Source organism: Hoplias malabaricus, chromosome 9, assembly GCF_029633855.1.
Source record: "Hoplias malabaricus isolate fHopMal1 chromosome 9, fHopMal1.hap1, whole genome shotgun sequence".
Taxonomy (NCBI): Eukaryota; Metazoa; Chordata; class Actinopteri; order Characiformes; family Erythrinidae; genus Hoplias; species Hoplias malabaricus.
In genome coordinates this window covers 28944726-28965479 of record NC_089808.1, presented here as the reverse complement: position 1 = coordinate 28965479, position 20754 = coordinate 28944726, and the positions used below count along the sequence as shown (strand labels likewise).

The window sequence follows — 20754 nt, the reverse complement described above, 5'->3', positions numbered from 1 at the left end:
TGTGATTTACCACAACTAACATCTAAGTTATTTAGGGTGGTGAATAATTTTCACCTCAGTAGATGTAATATTTATTACAGTGTCACTGAAATGGCTAGCAAACTTAACATTCGTCTAGAACTTTGATCCAGTATTTAGTTGTGTAGATTACCAAAGTATCTATTGTAATAATAATAATAACGATAATAATAATAATAATAATAATAATAATAAATATAATAATAAAGATTTTGTGACTGTGAACATTGGGATTAGGAGGTTTAAGAAATATGCTTGCTTTGATTTTCAAATTGCCTTGATGTACTTTTTCTTTAGTATAGTGTGATGTGGTAGACGTATTATTTTTGGTTTTTCAGAATTCAGCTATTTGTTTAGTTAATTAGCTTTACCCATTTATACTTAATATCCTGGTTATAATTGAAGCTGTTTTACATTTTTGTTAATAGCATCAACCAAGTCTCACCATGCATCACCCAGGCAATTGCTCCACTATATATACTGGTAATTGTAAAAGCTCTTTTTGTGCACATAAAAAGAGCAGATTGTCATATATTCTACTGTGTAATGTAGAGACATCATTTTTATTAGCTTTCCCTACTGTCCTAACATCAAGACTTCCTTCCTCCCATTCACACAGCATTTTGTGTTACTGTCCTTTGTGTGAGAAAACAGAGGGTATTAGTGGAGGAATAGGTAGGTCCTTATACTGTGCAATTTTATGCAGATGCATTATATGGCACCTACTTTTCCAATGTTCATTCATTCATTTATCCAATTATTCATCCATTCGTTCATACATTGATTTCTTCATTCATTCACTTGTTTGTTCATTTTTTCATCCATTCATTTTCTGTAACAGGTACATGCTGATCGTGGTCATGAGTCTTCCAGAAATCTTTAGGGGCAAGGCAGGAACACATGAAAATTAAGGTATCATTACATTTACACTTAAATTCCAAAATTGCTTTGTGTTTATCCAGTACATATTCTTTTCTATTTTGTATTGGCTAGAATCTAAAAGATACCTTAAGTTTAGCTCAATAGAAAAGTCAATATAGACACATAAACTGGGTTCCAAAGCCTAGGCTGTGACAGAGGTAGGACTGTCCTCTGAAGAATCCTTCTTAGTAACGCGATCACACAAATGCAGTAGGCTGCATCGTGACGTAACCGGAAAGGTCTTATCTGCCTTGAAGCACTAACATGACATCATCATCATCAACTTCTTTGCCGCTTTTACATTTCAGGGTCGCAGTACTAACATGACTGTACGTTAAAATAAGTTGTATTTGCTAATTAATATTATCCTGCAAGACAATAATACTAAAAAATATTAAAACTCATACTTCAACCTATAAACACTCAAACTTCATCTTTAAACAATTTCAACTAGGATTAAAAATAGCATACTATATGCTTTCTGTAGTGCTGTAATATGCCAATTAGCTTTTTGATTTAATATGGTATAGAGACAAACAGTTTACTTAATTAGTTAGTTTATATTACAAGGTAAACGAACTCTGAACGTCCATTTTTCCCTGTGTCTTGGTTATTTTCTCCAACACTCCATACGCGTGCAGAGACTTGTGGGTAACTGAGGGCCACGAAGGATACGTCTGTTGCCTCCTTCAAATCGCTCCAAACATAGGCTGCATTTCTCGGCTGTATACAAAGTATCTTTCACATTGGAACAGCTTTCTGTGATGTAGCGGCAGAGAAATGCAGTGAGCCTAGGCTTTGGAACGCAGCTACTGATACACAGTGATCACATGAGATAATGAGTACATGTTGCTTGAATACCAAATAAAGTAAGACATTTCTAAGCATATCGTAAGTGCAAGATTATGACAGATTATTATATTATTATGTCAGAGCTACTACATGGATTGAGAACAAAACTGATCATACACCAAATACACCAAGGTTTCATACTTATGCAGATGGAGTGAGTGGCAAGTTCACAAAGAGATTGTAAGATCATGGTAAAGACCATGCATTGTTCCAGGCATGTACGGCAGGTATTTAAAGTTTTAGGTGATGGGCTGCCATCTATAATGAGACATCATTGGGTCATACAGAGATGTGAGTGAAAATGCGGCTGTCAGAAGGTGGTAAAGAAAGAATGAGTTGTGTGTCATCCACATAGCAGTGGTAAGAAAACCCATGAGAGCATTATTTTATCTAGAAACAAATGCACAGTGAGAAAAGGACAGGACCAAGCTTAGAGCCTTGTGGGACACCAGTGGAGAGTTTACATGGAGAAGATGTACATTCCTACCATATTACCTAGTAAGAACTTTCCTCCAGGTACAATGGAAACCTTGCAGAGCCATACAGAGTTAGTGAGTTCAAGACAGATAAGGATGTGCAGGAGGATCTTGTGGTTGACTTTACTGAAGAATGCTAAGAGGTCAAGGAGAATCAGGACTGATGACATTTTGGCTGATCTTGCAGCATGTTTCTCTGTAACTGCAATAAGAGCAGCCTGTGTAGAGTGCACTGTTAAGAGGTAGGCTGGTGTGGGTCCTATAGTGAAAGTGAGAAAGAGTCAATTTATTGTAGACAGAACTTTCAAGCACCTTTGAAAGAAAAGAATGAAGAGATTCTGGTCTGTAATTGTTATTGTTGAGCTTGAACTGGCTTCTTAAATATGTGAAAAGCTGTAGGAGGTGTCTGTGGATATTGGAGAGAAACAACACAGAGAGGTAAAATAAGAGGACGATGGAGTCTGGTGGGGGCAAAATGTCTTTGGGAGAGTGTAGTATGTTGGTGAGGGTGGGAGATGAGAAAATTGTGACCTTGTGTAGATTGGACACTGATGCTTCCTGCTTCCCTTTGTATAAAGATGATCTTGCAACAGTTTCTTTCATTGAAAACCTGGAAAATAGCAAAGATCTGAGACTTTGTTCCACTTTCTTCAGTCAGTCTTAACTCTCTGTGGTTATTTATGTGGTTGAATTGCAGTCACAGCTAATACTATTAGTGAAAAAACTTTACATTGTGCCATCTTGATCCTCATACGTAAATTAGCCGTAATCTCGTAAAATCTCGTAAAGTCTAATACGTAAATTTCTACACTTATTTTTCATTGCATAAGCTCCACTGACCAAAGGTGAACTTGGTAGTCCAACAGCTACAGATTTTTGTCTTTTGCTTTCTAAAGTTGTTAGCCACCTTTCATACTGTTCCTCAGTGACCAAGACTCATACAAGGCCACGACAGACCAGATATTATTTGTGTCTTTTGGGAGTATAAATCAAACACAGCACTATTCTAATCAATCCACTCATCCAAAACCACCACCCGAGAAAGCTTGGAATGATCCAAAACTCAAATATTACCTACCCAATGGTGGTCCTGATTATTAAAGAGCAAGGTGCATTAAAGAACAAAGTGAAATTTATGGTAAATGGAGTTGATAAAATGGACAAAGTGTGTAAAAACATGTGGGTCATTTTAATGTTTCAGAAATGTATTGTGTTCTATGTGCACCTGTTGCTCCCTCCTGTGGACACAACCTGTTAATGCAAGATTCTGCCTTGGGTGAAATCCTGTGACCGTTCATTTTACAAAGAACGAGGGCCAAAATGAAATAAGCAGCTAGTTTCAGATATGCAAACAGCTACAGTGCCTAATTACTTTTTTTGACTGAAGCTTTATTCTTGATTTCTCTTCAATTCTCGTGTTCTTTTTAAGGTTTTAAGGTGATCAAATATATAAACATGAGCAGATTACTGTTCACAGAAAAAGAAAGACGAACACAGCATACTGTTGAAGCAGTTACAGGTTATTTACTAAGCACCGTGAGCCTTTGCTGCTTCACTCTGGCATCTCAGTCCTGAGTGAAATGTATTTGGTGTTGTCTGTCCTATATTTTTGATTGAGACATGCCTCATGTCGCTTGTGAAAGCGTGTGGTCAAACTTCTAACACATGGCTTTTTTTTTTCTTGGCCCATTGTGCCTCTCCCTCTCAACCTCTACATTCTTCTCCTTGGTTACCGGTTGTCATGGTTTCAAGGGCTCTGCAGAGGCAGGATTAGGAGCCATTTTGGGGACAGCTGGCTGGATCAGTCCCCCCTTTCCCCAGTCCCGCTCAGAGACGCTGAGAGGGGGATGAGGGGGGGTATTGTGCAGGGATTAGAGCTTCCTGTGTGTCAGTCCCATTACATAGGGAGGGGTGGAGGATGGAGAGAGGGAGAGAGAGTGAAAGAGAGGGAGAATGAAAGAGAAAATGAAAGAGAGAGCATATGAAAGCGAGCATGACACAGGGAGAGGGTGTTGGAGAGAAGGGAGTGGGTGGGGTGAGGGTCTATACAGCTGCACACTCAATCACTTTGCACAAGTTCACACATACACACACACACACACACATTATCATGGGCACACAGTGTACGCACATGCACCCATCAACATGCACACCACAGATCTGGTGAGCTAAGCCATATGAAAGGAAACAGACTTTGAAAGGGGGCCAAAAAGGTAGACAAAAGATCTCTAGAGCAGACTTACAGAGCATTGAAGCTGAGAAAACACAAACACAGACAAACAGAACACTGACCGAAGAATGACTGTCACAGCAGCAGGACCAGGGGATGAATTTTGGACGGAATTACAGTCCAGTAAATTATCTCTTCCCGTTCTTAAGAGTCCCATATCATGGAAAACTATGTTTTGTAGCTTTTGTTGTACAATGTAGTGTGTATTTCACTGTTAAATTTCAGGTGCCACTTTCTACTTAGTCCAGGTAAAAATGGGTTAAACCTGCTTTTAACACATACAACTTCATAAATATTACTTGGATCTAAGGAGAAAATGTATGAAAAGGCGAAAAACTATACACAATACTTAGTACAGCATACACCTAAAATGGCCACATAAAGAGACACCACACAGGCATTGGTCTGAATGACATGACATTCATTCGGCTTTTATTCCTCCTCTTAAGACAAAATAAGAACACATTTTAGAAGACATTGGTGGGGAACACAAAGTAAAAATAATCAAAGACAGCTAAGTACATTTCAGTGTAGTACACTGAATAAGGGCAGCATCCCCCTGGAGGAAGTCAGAAGAGATCACCAGGCAACACAAATGTATACATATGGACAAAAAAAGTCCACAAAAGCTAAAGGCCTGTTAAGGTTCCTTTTCTGGTAGGTTTTACTGACCACCACTGGGAATATTCAGGTCCATTAGAAGTGAGTCAAGCTTTATCAGTCAATCAAATTAGAATGCTTTGTTATTGTGCACTGTGTAAACAGTACCCTCGGCTTTCACAGCGCTACTATTGCCTGGTTGATAGCAGCATTGCAGAGAAAGTATAGAAAGGAATAGTATGTTTCAGGTTCAAGTCAAAGAATCAGTCACTGAACTGAGCAGGATGTGATTTATGCAAGTTACTGGAGACTAAAATTCACAGTGAAACTAAATCATACATGCTGTAGAATTTATGGGTACACTGTGACCATGAAAAGCAGTGCTGAGATCAGTGCAACTACATTGAGAACAATCAGTTAGTACAGTAGAATGATGGTCATAAAAATATTAAAACTGGCCAACAACAGATTAGCTGACCGTATTTGGATGATCTCATTTTTGGGTAAATTTATTCCCAGATAGCAATGATGGTGTGGTCAAAATTTGGCCCCAATCTGCAGTTCTCTTATGTCCCATATTTGGCCTTGATTAATGGAGTTGACCCACAGTGAGTTGGCACACAACATTACTAGTGCTGTAACAGAGCTATATGTGCCAAACATGGCACAGATCAGCTATCTGGGTTTCATCTTAACTGAATTATTATTGGAAATATATCTTATGGGCAAAAGCGAGAAATTCTCATACTTGTAGGGAGTGTTTACACTTTGCATTAACATATTTTTCACATTCAGATCATATCTGGAACTATTTTTGAACAGATTCGATTTATACTTTTCACTAAAATATGTTCACATTGTGAACAGATTTTATTCTCTTTGTAAAAAATGTTTTTTTTTTTTTCATTTAATTCCATTTACAATCTGTTAAGCTTGGCTGGATATTTTAATCAGCCCCAAAGTTCATCATATATTTCCTTGTTTATCCTTTTGGTCATCACTCAGAAGAAGTATTTCCACTTATATAACTGTATGAAGATGAAACATGAAATCTATTCAATTTACAATTGTACAAAATGTGGGTAAGACCAGCGTGTGGACACCTTTGACTGTGGTTTGTGTCATTCAGTCATAATCCAATTACTCAGTTTCCAATTTGTTATTCAAAAAGCTAAATAAAATCCAAATGTGGTCTGATTAAAAAAGTATGTTGATGCAAGGTGAAAACCTCCTGTAACAATTCTTAAACTTTCAAATTCTAAATTGTTTTATATAAAACATGTTTAATCACATTTGTAATACACAAATACCACATTTTACCTAGGATCCTAGTTTGGAGGATCATGATATCTGATGTCAAGGACTTGCTTTGTGTGCATCAGCATTTCATTGTCTTCAAAGAAAGGCACTAATATTATCATGTTAAAAAAGATACTACCTTCCTACAGTATCACAGATTTAAGAGCTACATCTAACAGAAATATAGTAAAAAGTCTCACTAAAACTGGTAAACAAACATTAGCAATCTGCATTCTGTTACCAATCACATTCTTTTAGACCATGTCCTCAGACTCTCCACCTCCATCCGCTGAACCAACAGTAGCCAGTGGAACCTCTGATGAGGATCCTTTCTCTGTACTTTTCTCCAGCATATTTCCAGTGCCGTCTTTCATGTTTTCACTAGCTGGATGAGTACTTGACTCCACAGAGTCTTTACAGTTTCCATCTATAGGCTGTGGAGCAACAGTTGAACCATTCGCCCCACTACTTATTCCTCCACTGTGGGTTTTCATGTGACCCTGTTATCACACACACAGAGAGACACACAGGTAAGATACCACATGTACAGTAACATAATATATACTTGCAAATGTTTTAAATTAATTTATTAACATGAGCTTGAATACACTGCAATTTAGGATAAACAACACTTTCATTCTAAATACCTTTAGTCCACTGCGGCTGGCATATTCTTTGCCACACTGCACACAGCTGTAAGGTTTCTCAGGACGTTGGGGCTGAGGTTGGGTAACCATAACCGCCTCCTTATCCTTTACTTGACTCCCACGATTCACCTCTGCATGAGTGTTAATGACTTCGTCCTTCTTAGCTTCCTGAACACCCCGAAGATTCATGTTCTCGCTCTCTACGTCTGGAGCTCTATTATTTGAGGCTAACGAAGGCAAAGATTCATTTTTACAGCCTGTGAGAGTGTCTTCCTCTCTGTCATCAGAATTCGGCCCATTTCCATTTGCAGGCATTGTTTTCAGTGAGCCACTAAGTTCTGGCTGGGTTTGAAGAGAGGGGCTGGTGGGTGGTGTGAATGAAGGTGAAAGATCAAGAGCTGCAGAATCTGAGCTGGTCTTTGACCCACTGACTACTGCAGGATGGGAAGCACCTGTGAGATCATTGTGGTTTGGCAGAGAGTCCTGAGAACTGGTTCTGGTACAGAGGGACAGAGGAATGTTCTCTTCATCATTCACTGTACCATTTACAACTGTGCTGTTCTGACCCCTGTTTTGCTGTCCTTTTAAAACACTGTAAGAATAGGCACTAACAATACCAGAATGAGCATCACCCTCATGATCTTCTTCTAAAGGAGAACAGTTAGTGTTGACCCTGTCAATGGTTGAGGAGCTAGTCTGGTCTTGTTTCTCCAGAGTTGGATCAATGATTGAAGTTGGACTAGTGCCAGGTGTGTCACTCGGATCTAGATCTGACTCTTGATCTGCTTCAGGTAATGTTGTTTTTCCAGGAGCATTACTTGATGGTAGTGTGATAGCAGCTGAGGATGAAACAGTAGTACTCATATTAAGAGGATGAGACTGGATGCTCTTAGGTAGACTGATGCTATCGATTTGACTAGCTTCTTCGTGCCCTAGATCTCCATTCCCTTCTGGAGGCAACTGGCCCCCAAGATGCATCCGAATATGATGCTGTAGTACGACTGCATTGGTGAACTTTCGCTGACACAGTGGACAGGAATTCTGAGTGCGTGCATTGGGTGGTCGTGCTCTGTGGGTGGCCAGGTGAGCCCTCAGACTACCTTTAGTGGAGAAGGAGCGTCCACAAAGCTTGCAGGGGAAAGGGCGCTCACCCAGGTGCGTGGCTTGATGGAGGCGTAGTGCCCTGGGACAACTAAGCACACGAAGGCATATCCCACACTGATTAGGGGCCAAAGAGGGCAGAGAAGGGATTGACCCTGAGATGCTCTGGGTGCTCAACTCACTGTTGAGGTTAGGATTTAGACCTAAGGCTGCCATCATTTCCCTCCTATACTCTGAAATACTATTAGTGCTAGTGTTTGTCGAGATGTCACTGGCCTGGGTGCCAACATTAGTCTGGTCTTCATTAAAATTTTTTGATGGAGGCTGCTTCTCTAGCTTCTGTGCCAGTCTCTGGAGTTTGGAGGTGTCAGAGGTAGCGGCTGAAGAAGATGGAGAGGAAGAGGAAGGAGAAGAGGTCTGGGGTTTGGGGTAAGGGGAGAAGGGAAAGGTGAGCTGGGGATGAGTGGAGGCAAGGTGAGGAGGGCGGAGGAGGGCCAGACCAGGATGGTGTGGAGATGGGCCAGAGGGAAAGAGGATCTTAGGAAGGTGGGCCAACTGGGAATAGGGAGAACTGGGATGTAAAGTGGAGTGAGGAGGAGTGTTTTCATCAAATCTCTGTTGTTTAGCACCCTTCAAATGGCCCGCAATGGCAGAAGATGAAGAAGAGGAGGTGGTGGATGAAGAAGAGGACTGTACACTTGCTGAAGCTGAAACCACTGCTGCAGCAGATGCACGATTGAGCTGAAGCAGGGAGTGAGCAGTGGACAAGAGGGCCAGATCTACACTGGGTGGCAGAGGCAGAGAGGAAGGAGACAGACGAGAAGATGGTCCTGACAGGAAACTGAGAGCCAGGCCATCAGGCACACTCCCTTTAACGGCAAAAGGCTCTTCTTCTTCTGCACGACGCTTCCTACGTCTCTGAACCACCCCAGTGCCAGTTCCTGATTGGCTCTGCTCTGACAGGGCAGGTGGGAGAAGGGAGAGGGATAACTCTGGATTCTGCTCCCGATGGCGCAGAAAGTGGGCCTTGAGGTTCCCACGTGTGGTGAAGCGACTGAGACAGACAGGACATTGGTAAGGCCTCTCACCAGTGTGAGATCTCAGGTGGATTTGCAAGGAGGAATCACTGCTCAGAACTTTTCCACAAAAGCGACAGACATGCTGCTGACGACCTGCAGAAGAGCTCATTGACCCACTTGATGATCCTACAGCAGAACTGAGTGGCATCTGCTCCTGAGAGAGGCTAGAGGTGAGTAGTGCAGGAGTGGGGAAACTGACAGCACTGGTGTGGCTCAGTGAGGTATTGGGGGATTTCTCATGGAGGTAACGAGGGAGACCCAGTGACAGGGACAGTGGGTGTACTGAAGATACAGAAGAGACCAGAGATGGTGTGGAAGTTGTAGATGATGAGGAAGAATATGTAGCTCTATGTCCATTGGTATGGGTAACATTGGACTTTGAATTCATAGTCTGTGTGACCACTGCTGGAAGGGTTGAAGCTATGGAAGAAGCTGTGGATTGAGAAGGACCTGAGGAGGATAGAGATTGGTAGAGAGATTCAGATGCTCTCTGGTGGTTCTCTAAAGATCCTTGAGCAGAATCCTGGTTGCCTATGACGCCACCTAAGCGCAGGACCTGCCGACAAATCTCCTCAGTCATCTGCATCTGGTGGATCTGCCTTTGCTGCAACACCCTAAGCTCCTCTAAAAGCACAGCTAAAGTTGGGGGCACTTGTACCTCCTCTGGTGGACTGGATGGGGTCTGCTTGAGAGGGCTTCCTGCATGTGGAATGGCATTAAGAGATGATGAAGAAGAGGAGGAGGCAGACGAATTAGTAGCTGTGGCAGAGATACCCATCTGAGGAGAAGCGATGGTTGAGTGGGGCTGATGTACAGCAATGTGGGCAGACTTCTGCTGGGCAGGAGGAGGGGACTGAGTCTGGGAGGACAGAGATGGGTGCGGGAAATCTGGGGAAAGAGAAGAGTGAGTGTTTGGAAGAGATGTGGTATATGGGGTGATGTGGCTGGCCCAGTGTGGAGGGGAAGAATTTTCATTGGGGAGGGATGGGGCATGCAGGCCCCCAGGGGATGGCCTTGGGGCCAAAGGAGGCTGGCAGTCATGAAGAGAAGATGGGGAAGAGGAGGATGAAGAAGATGAGGTAGCTTCTGAAGCAAGGGAGGTGGATGGTGATTTCACAGACAGCTGATCATCTAAAAAATATCAATAGAGAAGAACAGGAATTAGGCATATCTCATCATACATCACATTCGCAGGAACTTTAATTACCTTTGATATATATATATAACCAAGGCTAAAGGCTGCAAAAACTTGAGACAAAGTTGCAAACATCACTATAAACATTCATTTGTTATGTGTACAAACTGTATTGTTAATACACCACAGCATGGACAATGTTTTCGTCACTCCTGCAACAGGCCGGTGACCACCTTGCTGCTATGGCAACACATTTACAAGGACAATGGGCATCACCACAACAACCTATAACCCCTCTTAACCCAACCCTCTTTCCATCAGCTCTGTCTTTCATCTCCCTATTCACCCTTCCCCCTGACCCTGCACAAGGTCACAGGTCAGACCATGCTATGGGTTTTGGGCACTGTCAACTGTGCTCTGATTGGCCAGTTGACCTGACCTCTGGAGCTCTAAGGTCAAATTCTTTTAGAATCTTCGGCAGAGAGTAAGAAAATGGGGGATGGAGAATTGAAAAGCTGAGTGACAGAGAATCCAACCCTCTACTGCATACTGACACTCTGAATAACTGTATACAATGGCATGCCATGAAAAAGTGAGCATTGTAGTTCCTCAGTCACCTTAACTTGAACTTAATCAAATTATGTTAAGTCAGAAAAAACTGGAGTCAGTAAACCACATCCTCAATGGCTGTGGGCCTTTAAGGTGTTTCAGATAATCATCCATTTTTTTCCTTTAAAGAATCAGTGCATTCTTTACCCATCTGCATCTTAGCCAATGGAACCCCCAACTGAGTAGGTGAATAGAAGCAGAGGAGTGGAGTGGGGTGGGGGTGGGGGGGTGTTCGCTGAGAGAGCAGAACAGAGAAGCACAAGGAAACATGAGGGAGAGAATAAGGGAGAGGAGAAAAGAATAGAAAGAGAAGAGATTAATCTTTACCCAAACACCCCCTTCTTCCACTCCCCATAGTCAGCACCTTATTCACAGTGAATAGAAGAGTTCTCTAAATGAATAAAAGACCCCCAACAGTCAAGCTGAATATGCTGCAAGTCTCTTGGAAGATTGGTACTACTGAAAAGCTAAAATAGATATGGCCCCATGAACGATGCATGTTCAATGAATGAGCATAGGGATGAACTACAAAGACCACAACTCCAGCATTCTGACTGATATTTACCTACACTGTCAGAAAAGTAGGGTACATTCCAGGTAAATTTGCATCCCTTGGGATGCAATTTCAAGGTTTCAAGTTACACACTGTGCACTTTCCCAAAGGAAATGTATTTATTTTTAACTTTTGGTAACATAAAAGGTAACATAAAATATAAAACCTTTAAACTGAGATGGAGTTAATGCACATAAAATTTCTTATAAAAAGTTTACAATTAAATATGGCTTAGTAATATTTCTTATGTAAAGCAGAGTACACAACTTCTTTAGCAAAAGTTGGACTGTGAAATGTACCTTTTTTTTTATTGTCTTTAGAAATAAATGTAAGGCTATTACATTACACATGCACAGTAGCTGCTTATAGCCACAAGCTGCTCAGCCCACGTCCTCAGAGCAGAAATCTGAGACAAATCAAAAAGCAACGTGCTAGATCTCAAACAATGACCCCACTCACTGGTCCCAACAGAAGCATGCACTGCTGCCATTCAGTGCAGAAAAGGTGAAAAGCACAATCCCAGGTACAAGCAACCAGTGAATGTAAGATATTACAATAACACATGTTCATGCTTGTTTATGCTATTTCAAAAACCTATTCTGTAGAACTGTAAAATTTGCATGGACGGTCCATCATTCAGTATCAATAATCAGATCCTGTATGGCTTGTGTGATTTGATGAGAAGTGGAAAGTAATGTGACAATATATTATTGCAGTATATAGTTGGTTAAGAAAAACTATATGCTTTTCCATATATTTATTTCATGTTGTTTTTTTCTCTTGAATTATCTTAGCATACTAAACACAAACAGTCCATAATACAGCAGCCGCTGAGTGATGTTTGCATTGCGTCTGTGTCAATTATCTACCGTGAATTTATATATATATATAATACAGCCTAACAGATACAATATATGCTAAAGTTTTGCTAATATCAAGAGGCTTAAATACTCGTGGCCTGTGCAAAATGTGGCCTAAAGTTTTATTTTCGCACTGAACAAACAGATATTAAAAATGCCGCGTTTTGGATATTAAACTTTAAACTTCTTTTTAACTTAAAAATCAGTAAAACGTGTCATTTGACGATGGGTGTAGCAACTTTTACTCTTGAGCGTGTAGAGACTCACCTTGTGGTGTCAGGCGGGCGCCCCCCGGGTCTGCGTTCACGAGCTGCTGTGGTCGCTTCTGCTTACGGCGCGACATGATTCACGGCGCGGGCGCATCAGCCAACTTTCCCCACAGCTGCGGATTCGGATAAACACAAAGCAAGTCCGAGGGTTCACCCTGAGGTGGGAGACTTCAGCATCGATTTACAGCTACAACAGCGCGCTCTGTTCGGAGCACGAGAAACCGAACCGCGGTGGTCGCTAAAGCACGAGCGTGACGCCCCGCTCTATCCGGCGAGTGGCTGTATTTCCTCAACAAGTCCCCTCTTTCTCAAACTTACCCACTGTGTACCACCCCCCACACCCCTACCCCCCAACACACACACACACACACACACACACAAATACAATCTCTCCTTGTTCTTTACTGACATTTGCATTTCAATGGCGTGGAGCACCGTCTCTTTTTCTTCCTCGCTCCCCTGCCTTTCTCACACCACCGAGCCATAGAAGCAATTAAAGGCAATCTCGGCATTAGACAGCACCACATATTAGTATCCATAAATGATGATGACTGCATTAAGTCCGTTTGATTTCATGTGAGAAAATAGCTCATCGGAACCGAGAAGCGTTTCAAATGGTGCACATGGCTGCGGTGCGCTTTTACTCAACAGTCTAATTGCACAGGAAAGCCTACATTGGAAAGTATTAAGCTTTCTTGAAAAGACACTTAAACCGACATGCCCAATTTATTCGTTCAGATGTAGACAGTCGTTCAGATTGTTCTGATGCGAAATGGCACACTCTCAGAGGTTTCTTTAAAGTGGTGCAGTAACCAGGGGTTGCAATGTAAATAAAGTAATTTTAATTCATTTTCAAATCCATCCGGGACATTTCTGTTCTGAATTTTTATATGTAATGTTTTACAGAGGAAAATACCCTAAAACAATGTCTCACATATCAGATCAGACGGTGTGTAATATAGTCCTGGGATATTGCACTGACCTATTCACACCTTTGGCTCTTTTCACCACCTCCACCACCTTCATTTTACACCAGACCGCTCTGAATAACTCTTGGGTTAAACACCGTGAGATCTAATCAAATCAGATTGACGTATCTTTTTAAAGACAGTAAAAAAGAGGCGTTATTATCTAGATCAAAACTCTTTATGGCTGATTGGCTGGCAGACGACCTGACGTTAAAGCAAACTGAAATGTAAGGCTCCCATCAACAACAACACCTGATGTTAACTGTAAAACTTTTAAATGCTGATGAATGTTCAAGTCGGAGGAAAAAGCTATAGACGGCATCATACAATCCAGCACCTCGTCATTAATTCGTTAATACGCCATGTCTTTATAAGTGAGCGGAGTTGTAGAGAATAGACCTCCCGTGGCATCCTCCCTATGTTGGTGTGTGAGCATATTTGAAGCTCTATATAAAAGCCACTGAATGGACGGGAATTTCCAACAATGGCGACCTGGACACAGTTGAGTGAGCATCTCTCTCTCTCTCTCTCTCTCTCTCTCTCTCTCTCTCCCTCTCTCTGTCGCTCTCTCTCTTTTCCCGGGATCCGATGCTGTTTCACACAAAGCCCCCCTTTCACCCCCTCCTGTATTCCCATACACCACGTGGAGGCCCGATGGATGGAAAAGCCATTTTTAATTAGATGTATCACACACACACACCATGTCGCCACAACCATCCTGACTAATTTGTACCCCATGAAGCAGCTCTGAGTTGAAGTTATTCTACTAGTATTCTTCCCATTTTTTTTAACTGACATACATCGATCAGCCATAACATTAACACCAGCATATTGTCCATTTGCAGCTCCACTGACCATGTACTCTGACAATTACAGACTGGTCCATCTTTTGCTCTGCATACTTTGGGCAAATCCCATTTCACCCCTTAGCCATATCACTTGGCCCTCCCCCTCCCTCCATTTTGCATAAGGGTACTGGTAGGGTGACCAGATGTCCTCTTTTACCCGGACATTTCCTCTTTTTTAGACTTGTCTAAAAAAATGTCTGGGTGGAATTTCACAAACGTTTTCACTCTTGTTTTTCTAGAGCTTATATAGAATTTCGAGAAGCGTTTCGTTAACAAACTAGTCCCGCCCTCCCCTACTCCGATTGGTTCGCTTGAGTGAGAAGGGGGCGTGGTGAAGTAACCTGTCCTCTTTTTCATCATCTCAGATCTGGTCACCCTAGGTAGGGGTGTCTCAATTTTTGTTGCCAGTAAGATGTAGGGCCAAGGTGTAGGGCTGTATACCCCTTGTCAGGAGCACACTTTCAATAAAAAAGTTAATAGCTTGTGAATCATTGGAAAGATGGAATCGCAAGTGACCAAAGAATGCCACAAATGTCAGTATTTTCTCCTTATTTTAATGTAGTTTCAGTTCATTATGTCCCTTTACTTCATGCATCCATTCATTATCTATAATTGCTTATCCAATTCAGGGTCACAGTGCCTTGAGTTGCCAATCCACCATCCACCAACACATGTTTTTGGACTGTGGGAGGAAACCCACGCAGACACAGGGAGAAAACATCAAACTCCTCGCAGACAGACACCCAGAGTGGAACTTGAACGCACAACCCTGTTGTGCCACCCTGTCATGTTTCAGGGTGCTCCCATGTCTATGTGTGCTTCTGGATCTCTCATTTTAGTTAAGCTGTTATAGTCAGATCTGCTGGAATCATTAGCCTAACTCTGGAAATGTTCACATTCTCTGCTTTACATACACTGAAACAGAGCATAACTAATTCCATCTCCCTATCTTTTTCTGAGTAAATGACTGCCCACCTGTCCGGCCGGACACTGATGGCTGATTGACGGTCAAGCTGTCCTGCTACCCGCTTCATACATTCTGCCCACGCTCCAGCTACCACCACTTGCCTTGGAATAGTGCCCATCCTATATTGAAGTTTTCATGGACTCCTATTGCTACAATAACTACTACTACTACTATTATTATCACTATCATTATTGCTTTCATTCTACAGGGTGGGCCATTTATATGGATACACCTTAATAAAATGGGAATGGTTGGTGATGTTAACTTCCTGTTTGTGGCACATTAGTATATGGGAGGGGGGAAGTCAACTATTTTGGATCCAACTTTTGTTTTTTTCAATGGGAAAAGGGTCATGTGACATATCAAACTTATTGTGAATTTCACAAGAAAAACAATGGTGTGCTTGGTTTTAACATAACTTTATTCTTTCATTAGTCATTTACAAGTATCTGAGCACTTATAAAATGTGTTCAAAGTGCTGCCCATTGTGTTGGATTGTCAATGCAACCCTCTTCTCCCACTCTTCACACACTGATTGCAACATCACAGGAGAAATGCTAGCACAGGCTTCCAGTATCCGTAGTTTCAGGTGTTGCACAGCTTGATGGTATGTTGTGGTATATAGGGTACAAATATAGTGGGGCCATTCTTCATCAATGGAAACCTCAAGGCCACTGGATATGCGAAATTGCTACATGATGATGTGTTTTCCTTTTTATGCACTGAAGCTGGCACGTTCCCTGAGTTTTTCCAGCAAGATGGTGCACCACCACATTATGGGTGTCATGTCCAAGCATTCCTAGATGAACAGTTTCCTGGAAAGTGGATTGGTCGTCGTGGGCCAGTTGAATGGCCCTCAAGGTCTCCTGATCTGACCCCCTTAGACTTTTATCTTTGGGGTCATCTGAAGGCAATTGTCTATGCTGTGAAAATACGAGACATGCAGCACCTGAAACTATGGATACTGGAAGCCTGTGCTAGCATTTCTCCTGCGGTGTTGCTATCAGTGTGTGAAGAGTGGGAGAAACTAACAAACAGAAAGTTAATATCACCAACCATTCCCATTTTATTAAGGTGTATCCATATAAATGGCCGACCCTGTATTATTAATACTATGATGATATCAGTACACATGAACAGCAGACTTATGTGATGATATAGAGATCTTTTTGGAGGATAGGTCCTCCCCTTGTGAGCTTTGGTTCCTCCCAAAATTTCTTTCTCAGTTCTGAGGGAGTTTTTCCTTGCCACTGTCTCACCCATGGATTGCTCACTTGGAGATTATATGTTTCATGTTCAAACATTGTCTTTACTGGAATTTTGTGAAGCTGCTTTGCGACTACATGAGTTGTAAAAAGCGCTATTCAAATAAATATGATTTGATAAAGCTTTTTTTCCCCTGATGATGTATCAGGCTCTTAATGGATTGTCCAACTTCACAGGGGAAGCTTTTAACCACTGCATTTTGTAACTCGTTTCCAAGGGGGTAAGATAACACTTGAAAATAAGTGTTAGGGATAAAAGAAATGGGATTCACCCATCGTTGCCCCCTGTTTTTGGTGTTCTTCAGAGAACCACCACATAGCAAGTATTACTTGGATAGTTTTCACTATTGCAATGACACTGATGTGGTGCTGGTGTTTATGTGTATTGCACTGGTATGAGTGGATCTGAAAAAGCACTGCTGCTGGAGTTCTTAATAGTGATGGGAATATCGGCTCTTTTTGGGGAGCCGGCTCTTTTGGCTCGGCTCTTCATAAAGAGCAGGCTCTTTCGGCTCCTAAATGGCTCTTTGTTTTACCACTTATTTCCACTGGTACATAACAATATTACCTACATTTTACATGACTATATGGACAAAATATTATTGTTCAATATTAAAAATAATAAATAGTGTTGCAATGGCCAATTGTTTTTATGGCTGTCTTGTAATAACACACTGATTGCACTTACACATTCAATTGTATAAATAACTGGATTTTTATTTAAACACCTTAATAAAAAAGCACTTGTAAACTCTGAAATATAGCCAATGGAACCCAAAAGGTAGGTATTACAAAATAGCTTATTAAATTATATAATCATCCATTTCTGGGTAATACAATAAACAAATACTCTGCAAAGTGCAAAACAGCAGCATTCAACGGTAGTGATTAAAACAACCACAACTGTCAACAAACATTTAACTGATTTAACATTTTCTTCAACTATTTTTTGGAAGGCAGATTGGCATTCAGGAAAACCAAGTGTCTCAGCTTGGATTGGTTGATCCGGTTTCTTCTATCTGTTATTATCTGCTCAGTTTTTGAAAAGAAAGGGGTTGAATGACAAGCCTTAGAAAAAAGACGGGAACCAGCTCTCATCGTTCACTTACAAGAGATCACAACACATCACTAGTTCTTAAACACCTCATTGTTACGGCTGGACTGGGAAGTGTTTGTGCACAAAGGGTTACACTAACTGCACTGCATCACTTAATGAGATATCAGTCTATTTATTTCCTTGTAGGCCTACAGCCTACATTATTCAATATTAATGTTAATTTTGAACTAAATTTGAGTAACAATAAATTTGAGTGAGAAGATTTGATAAATAATTTAAAATGTTATTGGCAAAATGTGTAATATTATGCATTTTATAAAACCTTGTCTCTCTGTCCACCACGATCATTATATTTGGCCCCAGTAAAAAAAATCTGCACCCTAACCAAAACTTTGAAGTTGACTCATTTCTGAAATGAAAGGAATCGTGGAAACGAATCATTTTGGAATCGTCTCGGCCCAGACTCAGCTAATTAGCTATTTCTAACGTTAATTGGGTTTAGTGGCGACAGTGTCAAGCAATTAAATCAACACATACTTATCTATACATATATTTAAACAAAGAAGAAACGCCCAGTATATAACAAACTTATATAGTTTGTTATGTAGGTTTTTTTTATTAACTCTGACGAGTTACCTAGCTAGCATTGTTCTAGCTATCTTAACTCGGTCGTTAGCTCGCTCCGACTTGTTAACATAAAGACGAAATATGCTTGATGTACCACAGTGTTTTCAACCATTCATGAAATATAGTCTCGTTTAAAACTGTTTTGTATTCCCATGTCTCTGTTTAGTTTAGCCATGTCTGCGAACGACTACAAACTGCTCTGTAATTTCCCGAAGTGCCGCGTGAGGCTTAGCGGCTTCGCCTGGGTCACGGCCTGCGCTCATGTCTTCTGTGACCAGCACGGCTCCGGAGAGTTCAGCCGCCGGCCTGCTATCTGTCCTGCATGCTCCTCAGCACTGTCCGGAAAACAGGATGTAGTCCGCACTGAGATGTCCCCGTCAGAGCAGTACAAGGCCATGGTGTTGGTGGGATTAGGACCCGAGACAATTCTAGATGTCAGTCATCGCGCTCTGGCATTATGGACATATCAGGTTTGTCTCGTATTGAAATAAACTTATATGAACTGCTCGACAGCTCTTATTCGCACAGGCTATTAACAGTATTCTGTGTTACTGACTACTAAATTCACTTCAGGTAAACCAAGAAAGGTTGCTGCTGGAATACAGTTTATCTCGGGCTGAGATACAAGCCTCAAAGATGGAGAAAGTTGTGGCTCAACAGAACCAAACCCGTGAGCTTGAATTAAACGCTCTGAGAGAGGAGATTTCTTCACTAAACAAGGTTTAAATTCATTTAGTAAACAAGTGAATACAGTACAAGCCCCTAGTGTCACCTGAATTTAGACTTCATTGGCCCGAGGTCATATAGTAAAGGCATATAGGCAGACAACTAGACAGTATTTCTGAACAGGTGACATATAATGAAACACCATACCCATGACTGAAACATTAATGACAAAACACTTTCAGAAAGTGTGTTGTACTTTGGAATGCATTGATATGAAAATTGAATGATTGGAGCTCATGCTAATATTTATACAGATGGGTATATAATTTGACTATTAGTATTAATAAGTATACTGTTTTCCAGTGTACAATTGGCCATAGAACAATCTTTCCTGTTCCAGGTAAACATTTAACCAATTATTTGCTGATACTAATATGATTCTTTGCTGAATCTTTAAATTAATTTCACCCTATTTTAAGTCATTTAGATGTTTTGTTTGTTCATGTTGACATCTGTTCCTTGCTCTTTTGTCTCTTACTATTTGTGTTAATAGATTGATTTCCAATTTAATCAGATTGTAGTTATTTTAGGCCACTGGATCATCAAGCTCAGTATTCTCACCTTGTGTCCAGAGACTGGAGGAATATAAGCAGAAGTACAATGAGGTTTCAGAGCTTCTGATTAGGAAAAATAGACAGTATCAAAAGCTTCTAAGGTTGTTTGAGGCATTGCGGTCATTCACCATGCCCACTGGTGAACAACATGGACTCCACCAAGCGTTCTCTGCAGGTCAGTATAAGCTTTGGTAGAGCGGAGGAGTAGAGTTAGGGCAGGGATGGTATATCATGAGGTTATGAATAATGCATCAGTAATAATTAATACTAAAACTCAGTCTTTTTTTAATTAAAAAAAAATAATTAAATAAAAAAAAAGTTACTGATAAAAGTCCATGCATTTGCTCCTTTTAGGTTTAGCTGAACATCATTCTCTTCATGGCAGTCCTCCTTTCCTTGCTGTGGGACCAGAGGGTGACAGGCCCTTCACTTTAGAACCAGAGAACTTCAAGAGCTTTTTACAATTCAGCTCTCCAGCAAGAGAGAAAGGCCATTCCTTTATCAAGAAAAACTGATGGCAGTGCATTCATGTGTTATGGGATGCTTCAGTAATATTTGCATGCATTATTTGTTTCTAATTTAGTTACATACTGCTATTGGTAATTCAGCATCCTTTCATTCTTTAATGTTCTTTGTTTTGTTTAGTACTTGCAGGTTATTTAGCTTTTAGAACTGGTGTCAAATTGTAGGCTGCTAAACCTTAGAAAACCATAAACTTGCGTATGCCAGTAGACTGTATAGATGGTTTCTGTGCTGTTCAAATTAATTACATGCTGGTAAAATATTGACATTCCTTTTTAGTGGGATGCCACATTAAAACTATACTAGATAAAAATAACCCTCTTTGTAACAAAGCTACAGGGAGCTTTAAAAACAATGTCATGTCCTTCATAAATTACATGTTTCCATGAACATATTTAGTTTGCAGTTATTATGAAGTTGAGATGATGACTGTGACCAAGTATCAGCACAAGCTTAGACATAATATATATGCTTAGTTCAATGCTATGTTTGGTGTGGTTTAATGCTCATTCCACCTAAAAGCTGAGATGTTTTGCTAGCAATGCCAGATTTCAATATGCTTTACATGTGA

At 41.0% G+C, this 20754-nt stretch overlaps 2 protein-coding genes across 5 annotated transcripts; one reads left to right on the top strand and one right to left on the bottom strand.

Annotated features, from left to right (window-relative positions):
• The first annotated feature begins 876 nt into the window (after positions 1 to 876).
• LOC136707024 (E3 ubiquitin-protein ligase CCNB1IP1) lies at positions 877 to 20624 on the top strand. 4 transcript variants are annotated; one of them, XM_066680863.1, is made up of 5 exons: positions 877 to 930; positions 18548 to 18851; positions 18955 to 19101; positions 19680 to 19836; positions 20016 to 20623. In XM_066680863.1, exons 2-5 carry the CDS (start codon positions 18555 to 18557, stop codon positions 20174 to 20176), a joined length of 762 nt encoding a protein of 253 aa, XP_066536960.1. In that variant the 5' UTR covers positions 877 to 930; positions 18548 to 18554; the 3' UTR covers positions 20177 to 20623. The 4 variants fall into 4 exon arrangements, with proteins under 4 accessions (XP_066536960.1, XP_066536959.1, XP_066536961.1 ...); XM_066680862.1 differs by lacking the exon at positions 877 to 930 and adding an exon at positions 18181 to 18358; XM_066680861.1 differs by lacking the exon at positions 877 to 930 and having other exon boundaries at positions 18373 to 18851.
• On the bottom strand, positions 4928 to 12929 carry si:ch211-212k18.5 (sal-like protein 2). Its single transcript, XM_066682100.1, has 3 exons — positions 12648 to 12929; positions 7044 to 10354; positions 4928 to 6896 (listed from the first exon to the last, which is right to left on the bottom strand). The coding sequence occupies exons 1-3, from the start codon at positions 12721 to 12723 to the stop codon at positions 6651 to 6653; spliced, it is 3633 nt and encodes a 1210-aa protein (XP_066538197.1). The 5' UTR covers positions 12724 to 12929; the 3' UTR covers positions 4928 to 6650.
• Positions 20625 to 20754: the final 130 nt, after the last annotated feature.

What these genes read in the sequence shown, in the direction of transcription:
- LOC136707024 (XM_066680861.1), top strand. Translation starts at nt 18,534, where the DNA reads ATGTCTCTGTTTAGTTTAGCCATGTCTGCGAACGACTACAAACTGCTC. An exon ending in TGGCATTATGGACATATCAG is followed by an intron (nt 18,852 to 18,954) that starts GTTTGTCTCGTA and finishes AATTCACTTCAG; the next exon opens with GTAAACCAAGAAAGGTTGCT. An exon ending in AGATTTCTTCACTAAACAAG is followed by an intron (nt 19,102 to 19,679) that starts GTTTAAATTCAT and finishes CCTTGTGTCCAG; the next exon opens with AGACTGGAGGAATATAAGCA.
- si:ch211-212k18.5 (XM_066682100.1), bottom strand. Translation starts at nt 12,723, where the DNA reads ATGTCGCGCCGTAAGCAGAAGCGACCACAGCAGCTCGTGAACGCAGAC. An exon ending in CGCCCGCCTGACACCACAAG is followed by an intron (nt 10,355 to 12,647) that starts GTGAGTCTCTAC and finishes GATATTTTTTAG; the next exon opens with ATGATCAGCTGTCTGTGAAA. An exon ending in CCAGCCGCAGTGGACTAAAG is followed by an intron (nt 6,897 to 7,043) that starts GTATTTAGAATG and finishes GTGTGATAACAG; the next exon opens with GGTCACATGAAAACCCACAG.